The sequence below is a fragment of the Antechinus flavipes genome, chromosome 1 (genome assembly GCF_016432865.1).
Source record: "Antechinus flavipes isolate AdamAnt ecotype Samford, QLD, Australia chromosome 1, AdamAnt_v2, whole genome shotgun sequence".
Taxonomy (NCBI): domain Eukaryota; kingdom Metazoa; phylum Chordata; class Mammalia; order Dasyuromorphia; family Dasyuridae; genus Antechinus; species Antechinus flavipes.
Window position 1 is genome coordinate 335,737,310 of NC_067398.1, and position 11,245 is coordinate 335,748,554.

The 11,245-nt window shown below is 40.7% G+C and overlaps 2 protein-coding genes across 4 annotated transcripts; both read left to right on the forward strand.

Moving 5' to 3' along the window:
- Nucleotides 1-925: 925 nt before the first annotated feature.
- HBM (hemoglobin subunit mu) lies at nt 926-2,339 on the forward strand. Of its 3 annotated transcripts, none has more exons than XM_051968787.1 (3): nt 926-1,076; nt 1,567-1,842; nt 2,135-2,199. In XM_051968787.1, exons 1-3 carry the CDS (start codon nt 985-987, stop codon nt 2,139-2,141), a joined length of 375 nt encoding a protein of 124 aa, XP_051824747.1. In that variant the 5' UTR covers nt 926-984; the 3' UTR covers nt 2,142-2,199. The 3 variants fall into 3 exon arrangements, with proteins under 3 accessions (XP_051824747.1, XP_051824733.1, XP_051824741.1); XM_051968773.1 differs by having other exon boundaries at nt 930-1,076; nt 1,567-1,771; nt 2,135-2,339; XM_051968781.1 differs by lacking the exon at nt 926-1,076 and adding an exon at nt 1,223-1,358 and having other exon boundaries at nt 1,567-1,771; nt 2,135-2,339.
- Nucleotides 2,340-5,593: 3,254 nt separating this feature from the next.
- Nucleotides 5,594-8,680, forward strand: LOC127542914 (hemoglobin subunit alpha-like). The gene is made up of 2 exons (XM_051968825.1): nt 5,594-7,683; nt 7,973-8,680. Exons 1-2 carry the CDS (start codon nt 7,595-7,597, stop codon nt 8,205-8,207), a joined length of 324 nt encoding a protein of 107 aa, XP_051824785.1. The 5' UTR covers nt 5,594-7,594; the 3' UTR covers nt 8,208-8,680.
- Nucleotides 8,681-11,245: the final 2,565 nt, after the last annotated feature.

The window sequence follows — 11,245 nt, forward strand, 5'->3', positions numbered from 1 at the left end:
TTCTGTCCACATGGCCCAGGTAAGTTACTTTCACTGTCTAGACTTGCATTTTCTCATCTCTAAAATGGAGATAAAAATCAGAAATAGAAAGAGGACAATACAAAATAGAGTGCTTAGACAGGAAAGCAGTTATACACACTTTGGGGACATATGGTCTGAACTTGAAAAGGGCATGTGGGCAACTGCTTTATAACTCTTTATTCCAGTTATCCAGGGCACTGAGAAGTCAAATCACAGCACACTGACCCAGTTAGCATATATCAAAGGAAGCATCTTCCAAACACCTCTATTTACTAAAAAAGGATGCCTCACTATCCTGGATACATTTTATATGTGTATGTATACACATATAAAATGTATACACACACATACACATATATATATATACATATGTATGCATATGTAATATTAGATACATGTTATTAGAATTGTTAATGAATTGTAGACCTGTAAGAGATTTGTAAACACAGAATGTTCGAAAGAGCCTTAGAGTCCATCTAGTCTAACCCTCTTATTTTATAAATGGGGAAACTGAGGCTCAGAACACTCAAAAGACTTAGGGACATCATTCTAATGAAAGAATAGCGATTACCTCTCCTACTTTTTATTGGAGACTCCCAAAAGTAGGACCCATTTGTTCATTTTTATTTTCCAATTTATTCTCTAATTTTATTTAGTTTATTCTCTAATTCATTCATTCACTATTCTAATGATTAATCAGTTTTCTCATTCATTCATTTTCCTAGAGCACAGAATGTCCAAGTAACTGAGGATCATCGTTGCTTTCGTATGAATCTAAACTGTTCCCCCGAAACCACAGCAGGAAGAAAGTGGGTTCTTTAGGGCTCAGAAATGCATTAGCTGGGCGGGAGATAAGAGGTAGGCAAGTTAGGCTTGGCGCGGTGATAAATAGGGCTCTGACCGCGGTCGGCGCCCCTATATCTTAGACTTCAGAGGACTTAGAGCGGGCACGGGTTCGAAGCCATGTTCAGCGCTGAAGAACGGAGCCACATCGTCCAGATTTGGAACTACCTGTCTGGTCATGAGGCCATTTTCGGGACTGAGTTGTTGCAGAGGTGATGCTCAGATAGGGTGGGGGAGGGAGTAGGGTGGGATACGGGGGCGGGGCAAGGGCAGACACTAAGTCCGCTCTCCCCCAACCCAGGAGATGAGAGAGAAGGGGTTCGGGGACAAAGGGAGAGTGTCCCAGGTGATTTGGGGGGGAAGGTTGCCCAAGAGAAGTGAAGAGGAAGAGAGAAAGGCTGGAGGGAGCAGCCCAAGGTCTTCGGGCTGACGGGGAGGATGCTGCTAACCAGAGCTAAAAGGATGCGGATCCTGAGGATGAAGAAAGGAATCTGGTATCGCTTTGGGAGGCTTTTCCCTAGGAAGGTTTAAAGTGTGCCAAGTTAAAGCAGCTAAGATTAAGCGTTCCGAGAGGGGAGCAGTCTCACCTCTAGAGGGGAGCTGGTTGAGACCAAGCCAGAGAAAATAGAAAGGAGATCGTAGGGAGAATGGTGGGTGCTCCCACTCCTGCTCACGTTCCTTCCTTTCCTCCACTATCCACAGGTTGTTCACCGTATATCCCAGTACGAAAAGCTACTTCCCACCCTTGATCCCTGGCCTGGAGCTAACCCAGATGCAGAACCACGGGGAACAGATATTGATGGCCGTGGGTGTGGCCGTGGATAACATGTATGATCTTCGGACTGCCCTGAGCGGTCTGGCTGATCTGCATGCCTACAGTTTAAGGGTGGAACCGACCAACTTCCATGTGAGCCTGGGAGCCCTTCTCTCCATCCATTCATTCTTCTTCCCAATCTTCAGTCTTCTCACTCAAACACTGTCAGTTCACCAGCCACCCTGACTCCCATTGTCCCTTCCCATCCATTCATCCACAAGCCGATGCATGACTTAGACATTGGAATTGGAATCTCATTAGTTATAGGGAATTAGCAGTTCTATCTACTTTACTGTAAATGGGGAAAGATGGGGAATGCCCAGCCCAGATACCTCCACTGGCTTTTCCCATCAAGATGGATGTTGGGGCAGGAATTAGTATTCAGAGAGAAGGTCATGGGTTCTAAGTGGTCTCTGAGTCTTAATGATGCCTTCCATCCTCTCTGCCCTGCTGTAGTTCCTGATCCATTGTTTCCAAGTGATGCTGGCTTCCCACCTGCAGTCAGAATACACTGCAGAGATGCATGCAGCATGGGACAAGTTTCTGACCAATGTGGCGGTGGTCCTAACAGAGAAATATCACTGAGGAAGCCTGAGTTGCCTTAAAAGAAATTGTCTTCTTTTACCCTCCAAACAAAATAAAATTCTCAGTTTTCTCTAAAGTGTCATTGCTTTGTCTTTAATAGGATAAGCTATGTGGAACTGGTGAATAATTGGCAAGGAAAACAATCTGGAAACAGGAGCAAATTTAGCAATGTCGGGTTGGACTGACCAGGAAAACTCCTTGCTCCCCCTTTTTTTTTAACCAAGAGGATGGGACAGAGAATTTCCTGAAGACCCAGTGACTGGGAGGAGCCACAGAGAGTGGATTCTGTTATGCTTAGGGGACCTATTTGAAGGTTAAGACCTTTAAACCAGGTACAGTTGCCTGACACATAGTAAGTGCTAAATAAATGTTTATTGACTGACTGACTGGTGAACACTTTAAAGAAGAAAGGCCCAAGAATACTTATTGGATTCTTTAGGGATTCTTGCATTCCAACTGCTCTTTTCCCACTCCCGATTCTCAAAATCAAAGGACCACGTGTTCTATCCAAGTCAGGAAATTAATCCTACATAGAAAAGGCAGTCAGATTATAGGATCATAGATTTAAAGCTGGAAAAGACTTCTTCTAGTTTAAACTACCATTTTGCAGAATAGGAAATTGAGGCCCAGAGTGGCAAAGTGGCACAGAGCTGAATCTGAATCCAGGTTCCTTGCTTCCAAATTTATCTTCTTCTCCCCTCCCACCCCCGGAACTAAGAATTGTCACAGAATATCAAAACTAGATAGAGCTTAAGCCATAAAATGTAAGGACTAGAATGTATCTAAGATCATATCATTTTATAAAAGGAGAAATAGATACAGATAGAAAAATGGAAAGACCCTTGGCCCAGAACCTGTGTTCTAATCTCAGATATGTCACTAAATAGTACCATGATCTCAATTGTCTAATTTGTTGTTTCACATGGTTCTTTTATTATTATTATTATTATAGCTTTTTATTGACAAAACATATGCATAGGTAATTTTTTCATCATTGACTCTTGCAAAAACTTCTGTTCCAACTTTTCCCCTCCTTCCCTCCACCCCCTCCCCTAGATGGCAGGTAGTACCATACATGTTAAATATGTTAAAGTATATGTTAAATACAATATATGTATACATATTTATACAATTGTCTTGCTATACAAGAAAAATCGGATTTAGAAATAAGGTAAAAATAACCTGGGAAGAAAAACAAAAATGCAAGCAAACAATAACAGAAAGAGTGTAAATGTTATGTTGTGGTCTACATTCATTTTCCAGTATTCTTTCGCTGGGAGTAGCTGGTTCTGTTCATTACTGATCTGATTTGGATCCTCTCATTGCTGAACAGAGTCATGTCCATCAGAATTGATATAGTATTGTTGTTGAAGTGTATAATGATCTCCTGGTTCTGCTCATTTCACTCAGCATCAGTTCATCTAAGTCTCTCCAGGCCTCTCTGTATTCATCCTGTTGGTCATTTCTTACAGAACAATAATATTCCATAACGTTCATATACCACAATTTACCCAACCATTCTCCAATTGATGGGCATCCATTCAATTTCCAGTTTCTAGCCACTACTAAAAGGGCTGCCACAAACATTTTTTGCACATGTGAGTCCCTCTCCTTTCTTTAAGATCTCTTTGGGATATGAGCCCAGTAGTAACACCACTGGATCAAAGGATATACACAGGTTGATAACTTTCTGAGTATAATTCCAAATTGCTCGCCATAATGGTTGGATCTGTTCACAACTCCACCAACAATGCATCAGTCACACGGTTCTTATATACAATCAAAATATAATGTGTCATTAAAGTATTAGCTTTATTCTCCTTCCATAAATTATTAGAGATTATTAATATTGGAGTTTTAGGAGACAACTAGGGTTAAGTGACTTACTTGCTCAGTGTCACTCATCTAGTAAGTATCTGAGACCAGATTTGAAATCAGGTCCTCTTCACCTTAGGACCAGTGCTCTATCCATATACCATCTAACTGACCTCAAAAATATTATTAAAAGGTTCTCAGGATCCTTCTATAAGTTTTCTCCCAAATAGTATGAAGCCCTGCCCTGCCCTTCCCTCTATTTTACAAAATTTCACAAGTTTTGGAATTCTTTCTTTTAACTAGAAAACATGACTCTAGAAGGGTTATGGGTTGACCACACTTACTGTGAATGTCTTTGATTAGATTATTTCCCTTTTAACACTTAGCTGAAGTTCACAAAAATTTAACTGGGAGATGTGAACTAGAGAGAGGGAAGGGGAGAAAAGGTAGGAGAGTCCAGAGCATTCTGAGGACCTTAACTATCAGGGAGATATGGTTTCTAATTAGAGGTATCAAAGGCTCCAAACACAGTGCCTTGTATACAACATTGCTCCAAACACATTTTCTGAATTGAGTCATAGAGCCTGGTGTTGTCCTGGGATGGAAAGTCAGTGGAACATCTAGGGATTAGGCAGCAAAGCAAAAATAGAATTGGAGATAAGGTGGAAGAAACCTAAGTAGGGTGGGTGGGTCTGGGTCTGAACAATCAGTTTGGCCAAGGAAAATATGAGGCATGGGGAGAGGAATGAGAGCATGGAGTAGTGGAAAGGTTGGTGGATTTGGAGCCAGAGACTCTGGGTTTGAATCCCTTTATCTACCACTTGGTAGCAGGATGACCTTGAGTATATGGCCCCCTGAGTTTCAGTTTCCCTATTTGTAAGATGACAGGGTTGAATTAGATAAACTTTAGGGTCTTTTGCAGTCCTAAATATATGAATGAAATAAAATTGATTCTGATGGACATAGCCCTTTTCAATAATGAGATGATTCAGGGAAATCCCAATAGACTTGTGATGGAGAGAGCCATCTGCATCCGAAAAGAGGACTGGGGACTGAATGTGGTTCACAACATAGTATTTTCACCTTTTTTGTTGTTTGCTTGCTTGCTTTTTGTTTTCTTTCTCAATTTTCCCTTTTTGATCTGATTTTTCTTGTGCAACATGATAAATGTGGAAATATGAATAGAAGAGTTATACAAGTTTAACCTATATTGGATTACCTGTTATCTAAGGGAGGAGGTAGGGGGGAAGAGAAAGAGAAAAATTTGGAACATAAGGTTTCACAAGGGCAAATGTTGAAAACTATCTTTGCATATAGTTTGGAAAATAAAAAGCTATTATTTAAAATAAAATAAAATTGAGGAAGAGAGTCAAGAAAAGAGGTTGTCATGGAAACAAAGTCCATCTGTCTTCCAGTTTTATGCCATAAAACTTGACGGTTATAATATAGAATGGTTGTTGTTTGATTGTGTCTGATTCTGGGATTTTCTTAGAAGAGGTACTGGAGTGGTTCACTGTTTTCTTCTTTGGCTTATTTTATAGACAAGGAAACAAAGGCAAAAAGGGTCAAGGTATCTTGTAAAGGGTCACACAGTTAGTAAGTATCTGAGGCCACATATGAACTTAAATCTTCTTGACTCTGGGCCCAACACTCTGAGGGGAGGTGTTACAAAATTTCTTTCAAAGATGGGGTGATATTTGGGCATGCTTGTGAAAGCAGTAAAAGTCAGTGGATAAAAAAAGTTTGTTAGTCAAGGAAAAGGGAGACACGAAAAGGCAATCTGAAAAAAAAGGTGAAAGGAACAAGGGCTAGTGTTGGGTAGAAGAATAACAACTTCATCTTTTGAAATGGGAGCAAAGGGTATCATGTTAACATGATTTAAAGTGTGAAACTGGGAAGAAGGAACTGAATCTATGGAGAGATTGAATTGGCTTAGAGACATTCCATTGGGAAATGTTCAGAGTTGTCATTCTGGTGTGACTGGACCAATTCACAGCTCCACCAACATTATATTAACATGCCCACTTTCCTGTAGTCCCTCTAACTTTGCTCATTTTTCTCACTGATTATTTTTGCTGTCTGATGGGTTTTTCACGGTGTAAAGTTAAGTACTTCAGAGATGCTTTAATTTGCATTTCTCTAATTATTAGTAAATGGAAGAATTTTTTAAAATACAGTTGATAGTTTGAATTTCAGCTTTTGAAAACTTCCTGCCAAACACAGATTTTCTGTTTTTGAGTTTTTATTACCTTACCCAGATAATTGTAATGATCCTCCTGACTTTGGCTGCCCTTCTCCTATCAATCCTTCCTACAGATATCAAAACAATTTTCCTAAGGCATAGAGCAGAACACTTTACTCCTCTGCTCAAGGACCCACAGTAGTTCCCTTTTGCCTTGGCAATAAAATATAAATTTCTTAGCTAGGAATTTAAAACCTTTCACAGCCTTGTTCCTAACTAACTCTTCAGACATTTCATATTACTCTCGATCACATATTTTGTATTCCAGCCAATCTTAAATTCTTCCAGTTTTCCAAACTAGACATTTCATCTTCTGACAAACTCTTCATCCTCATTTTTGCCTCTTAGAAACTTTTCTGCTTTCCAGGCTCAACTTAAACATCTCTTCCTCCATGAAAATTTTTTTTGATCCTTCTCAATTGACTGCCTTCCTCCTCAAGTTCTGTTAAAAACAAACAAACAAAAACTCTTTATCTGAACTTTCCTTGGATCTCTTCATGTCCTTTTTTTTAAAAAAAAATTTAATTGTAGTAGGTTTATTTATTTTAAATTAAAGTTTTATTTTCACAATATATACATGGACAATTTTCAACACTCACCCCTACAAAACCCTGTATTCTAATTTTCCCTCCTTTGTACTCACCTCCTCCCCCAGTCAGCAAATGATCCACTATATGTAAAACATTTGCAATTCCTCTGTATATATTTCCACAAATATAATGCTGCACAAGAAAAATCAGAACAAAGAGGGAAAAAATGAGAAAGAAAACAAAATGCAAGCAAACAATAACAAAAAGAGTGAAAAATACTATGTTGTGGTCTACATTCAGTTCCCACTGTCCTCTCCTGGGTCCAAATGGCTTTCTTCATCACAAGACCATTGGAATTGGTCTAAATCACCTCATTGTTAAAAAGAGCCACATCCATCAGAACTGATCATCATATAATCCATCTATCCTGATCTTCCAAGGAGCTGCATATCATAGGAAGGGATGGCAGCCTGACTGAAACTGGAAGGACCTTAGATATCACCTACACTAAATACCTCTCCTCATTTAACATATGGGGAAACTGAGATCAAGGGAAGTTAAGTAATTTGCTCAAGTCCCTGCTGGACCCCTGCTGCCCTAAAGTAGGCACTGTGCTAAAGAATGAGTGACACCCACTAGGAGAATTACTTAGGGAGTATTCTCCTGGTAACCCTATAAAAGGACCATAGGGACTGCTGGGCCTTCATATTTCTGGTACTGCAAAGACCGGAGATAGAAGTTGAGATGGCGCTCTCTGCAAATGACAAGAATAACGTGAAGAGGATCTGGAGTAAGTGGATGGGAGGCAATGCTAGTGCTGAAGCCCTGTTGAGGTAAGGGCTCCCCTTCTTTTCCCCCTCTTTGCACTTCCTACATTCCCTAAATCCAACTCCTGTCCGGTAGACACATGGATGCCCTTAGAATCCAGACTCCCAAACACTTGCCTTCTCCGACCTGAGCCTAACAAGTCCCCTGGATCTTCTGAGCTCAGAATCCCTCCTCTCCTTCTTAGCCTGGACTGTTTCCCCCGTTTTCAACCCCTGGTCTAGTTCCAGGTGCCCAGTGGACAATGCTCGAGATGATACCCAGAATGAGTCCCTCTTTCTTCTTTCCTTCCCGCAGGACCTTCCTCTCCTTCCCCACTACCAAGACCTACTTCTTAATCAATACGGCCCGGCTCTGTCGACGGTCAGCACCATGGTCAGAAGGTGCCCTTTCCCAGGCTGTTGCCAACCTGGATGATCTGCGCATGACCCTGTCCAAACAGAGCTTCAAGCTGAAAATGGATCCTGTTAACTTCAAGTTGAGTCAGAGATCAAGGGACCCACCAGAGCTGGCGAATGGGGATTCCCAGTAATGCTATATGCTAGCCACGCAGCTCCATTGAGGTGTAATGAAGATTTGGTATGGACAGATTACTGGATTCCGAGTTAGAGTGGCATTTGACCGCGGTCAGGACGGGCGCAATGGGCGGCTGGAATACAAGACAGGTAAGGGAATGAAGCAGGCAGGGGCAGCGGGGGCAGGGAAGTGTGGGTGCCCACCTGACTCGGGAGCTGTCCCTTCTCTCCCAGCTCCTCTCTCACTGCCTGATAGTGACTCTGGCCCGTCACCTGAGCAAGGATTTGACTCACAAAGTGCACGCCTACATGGATAATAAGTTCTTTGCCTCTGTGGCTGCCTCTATGCGCTGATCTCAAAGTACCGTTAGGTCTTCAGAGGCAAGGAATTTCCCTCACCCTGCTGCCCCAACTGGGCTGCGGATCCCTCGGTGTCCCCATCTCCTCTTACTCCGCACAGTCTGATGGACGTCTCCGAATAAAGTCCGAGTCTGCCACAATTTGTGTGCGTTTGTCTTTTGCGTCTGGGGCTGAGCTGCTTGTCTTTGGGGGGGTGATGGTGGTGGAAGAGGTGTTGAGAGAAAGGGAACTCTATCCTGACTTAACCTTCATTCCACAGCCCTGAAGGGATGGAGTGGGCAGGGAAAGCCTTGCGATAGAAATTGGAGAGCACTTGCACCCAGATCAGCTTCTTTGTGTACTCTTGCAGCCCACAAACATCCTCACCCATTTTATTTGTTCCATTCTGTTAAAATCTTGCTTGTCATCTGAGTGAACAAGATTGGGTTTTCTAAATGAGGAAATGAAAGATTTTAAAACTTGATCTGGCCGTAAGAGGAGCTCCTTCACTAGAACTCAGAAAATGCACTATTCTTCCCTTAGCCTAGTTAACACCATAATTGGCATGTTTGCACAGAGGCTTTGTTGCCTGAATATACTGTCTGATGAGATTGGAAGGAGATGATAAACTGAGAAGTGACATCACTCTTCAACTGATCTTTCAGACAGAGTGAGAGAGGTTAGCCCAATACAATCTTAGCTCATTCTGAGGACGAGCAGAGTATAACCTTGGTATGCCCTGGGCTCTCCTTAGCAACTTTGAGACATTCTATAAGGAAACCAGAGACAGGTCATTTTAGGGAGGGACATTTCAAGAGAATCTCAGATGCCTTGGGCTAGAGACAGACTATTGCCTAGATCCCTGCACTCCCCCCCTCACCCCTCCAAAGCAAAATTTTGACTTTCCCCTTTCCTTTTCTTATTCTTTTTCTTGTGTTTACTTTTGCTGGTGTTCTTTGGCTGCTTGCATTCCTCACTGAGTTTGCAATGGCATATAGAGAACTGGGGAATGGGTTGGAACCAAAAACTTGATATAAATTGAATAGTTATGTTTCTTTGCTGAAACTATGACTGGACTGAGAATGACTTTCCATCCCTACCCATAGCACTTTCCTATGGATAGAGTAGGGTGAGCTCTACCACCAAAATTGGGCTCACTCATTTACATGCTTCATCACTTGCAATAAGCCTATACTATTGTTATTTGTCATTTTAGGAGGGGGAAGGAGAAGAGGAAGAAGAAACAGAGCTCAAAATTTTTAAAAAAACAAATGTTAAAAATTATCTTTGCATATAACTGGTAAAAAAAAAAAAGATACTATTTAAGCAAAATAAAAAACGAACAGAATTTTTTTAAAAAAACTAACCAGAAAAATAAAACAAGGAAAGAAAATTTAAGAATCATCAACTTTTAATTTGAATATAAATTGAAGAATAGAGGGGCTTAATAATTAAATTAAATAACTGAACTCTCAAAAGGGAAAATCCCAGGATGAAACAGATTTACAAGGGTACTGATATAAAATGTGTCCTCTTGAATCTTTGGGAGAAAGATGATCTGGGACTCAAACTCTCCCAGCCTCTGGGAGGGGCACACCCTTTGGCTCATAAGGGAAACTCCCAGATAATAATCTTATTCACTTGAAATCTCAGCCTGGGGCATGGTCTGTGCTCTATTGAGTTGAAAATTAGTCTCTCAAATTCATCCTGAGATTGGTCCCCAGGTCGGGGCCAAAGACCAAAGAAGCCCCAATATATCTAGAGCTGTATGCCTAGACATTTCACAAAAGTCCTAACAGGATTTTGTCCGCTGATGAAGATATTTTCTTCTCAGTGTAAACCCATCTTTGCAGTAGTCCTAGCAGGATTGTGCCTGCTAAGAAAGCTATTTTCTTAGAATAATAAATCCATTCTTGCCACAAACCTTGATGCTGTATTAATTGGGGTGTATTCTTTCGCAAAGCCTGCCACAGGCCAAGGGAGATCCCATTATGTCAAGGGATCTCTCAGCCCCCAATTTTCACACATCAACAGTACTTTATCAAACATTTAAAGATCAATTAATTCTAATATAATGTTCAAAGTTTGCCACAATGGAGGGGAATGGGATTTTCCCAAATTCCTATGAAATGTAAAGAGAATTCTGTGGCTCATTTGTTCCAACTAGACTAGCTAGATCTCCCCTTTAGGAGATCTAGGGATATGCTCAAGGATTTGGAGTATCTATTTTCTAATGCCTTCTGCTCAAACCCCCTACTGCCTATATAATTTCCACCCAGAAATTAGTATTCCAATTCTATTTAACCTTTTAAGTTCAATTAGTTCTCAATAAAGAATATTGAATTCAAAGATTTAGTAAGAACAAAAGTATATACATTTTCTTGTAAATAAGCAAGTTAAAGGATCAGAGAAAGAGGTACTTTTTATAAGTTCTGATGAGAGAGGAATTCTTACCCAAAGAAGCTCTAGAGAGGAAATGAAATGGACAATTTTATTCCATAAAATTGAAAAACTTCAGAACAAACAAAATCAATACATTTAAATTTAGCAGGAAAATCATTGACTGGGTTTTTTGTTTTTCAGATTTATCTGATAAAACTGTGATATCCAAAATATGGAGGGAATTAAAACAAACAGATAAGAGCAATAGTCATTTGCCAATAGATAAATGGTAGTTCTCCAAGGAAGAAAGGCAAATTATAAATAACCATAAATG

Excerpts from the sequence above, each read along its gene's own strand:
- LOC127542914 (XM_051968825.1), top strand. The coding sequence starts at position 7,595 with ATGGCGCTCTCTGCAAATGACAAGAATAACGTGAAGAGGATCTGGAGT. Across the intron at positions 7,684-7,972 it reads AGTGCTGAAGCCCTGTTGAG|GACCTTCCTCTCCTTCCCCA; the intron begins GTAAGGGCTCCC and ends TCCTTCCCGCAG.
- HBM (XM_051968773.1), top strand. The coding sequence starts at position 985 with ATGTTCAGCGCTGAAGAACGGAGCCACATCGTCCAGATTTGGAACTAC. Across the intron at positions 1,077-1,566 it reads GGGACTGAGTTGTTGCAGAG|GTTGTTCACCGTATATCCCA; the intron begins GTGATGCTCAGA and ends CACTATCCACAG. Across the intron at positions 1,772-2,134 it reads TGGAACCGACCAACTTCCAT|TTCCTGATCCATTGTTTCCA; the intron begins GTGAGCCTGGGA and ends GCCCTGCTGTAG.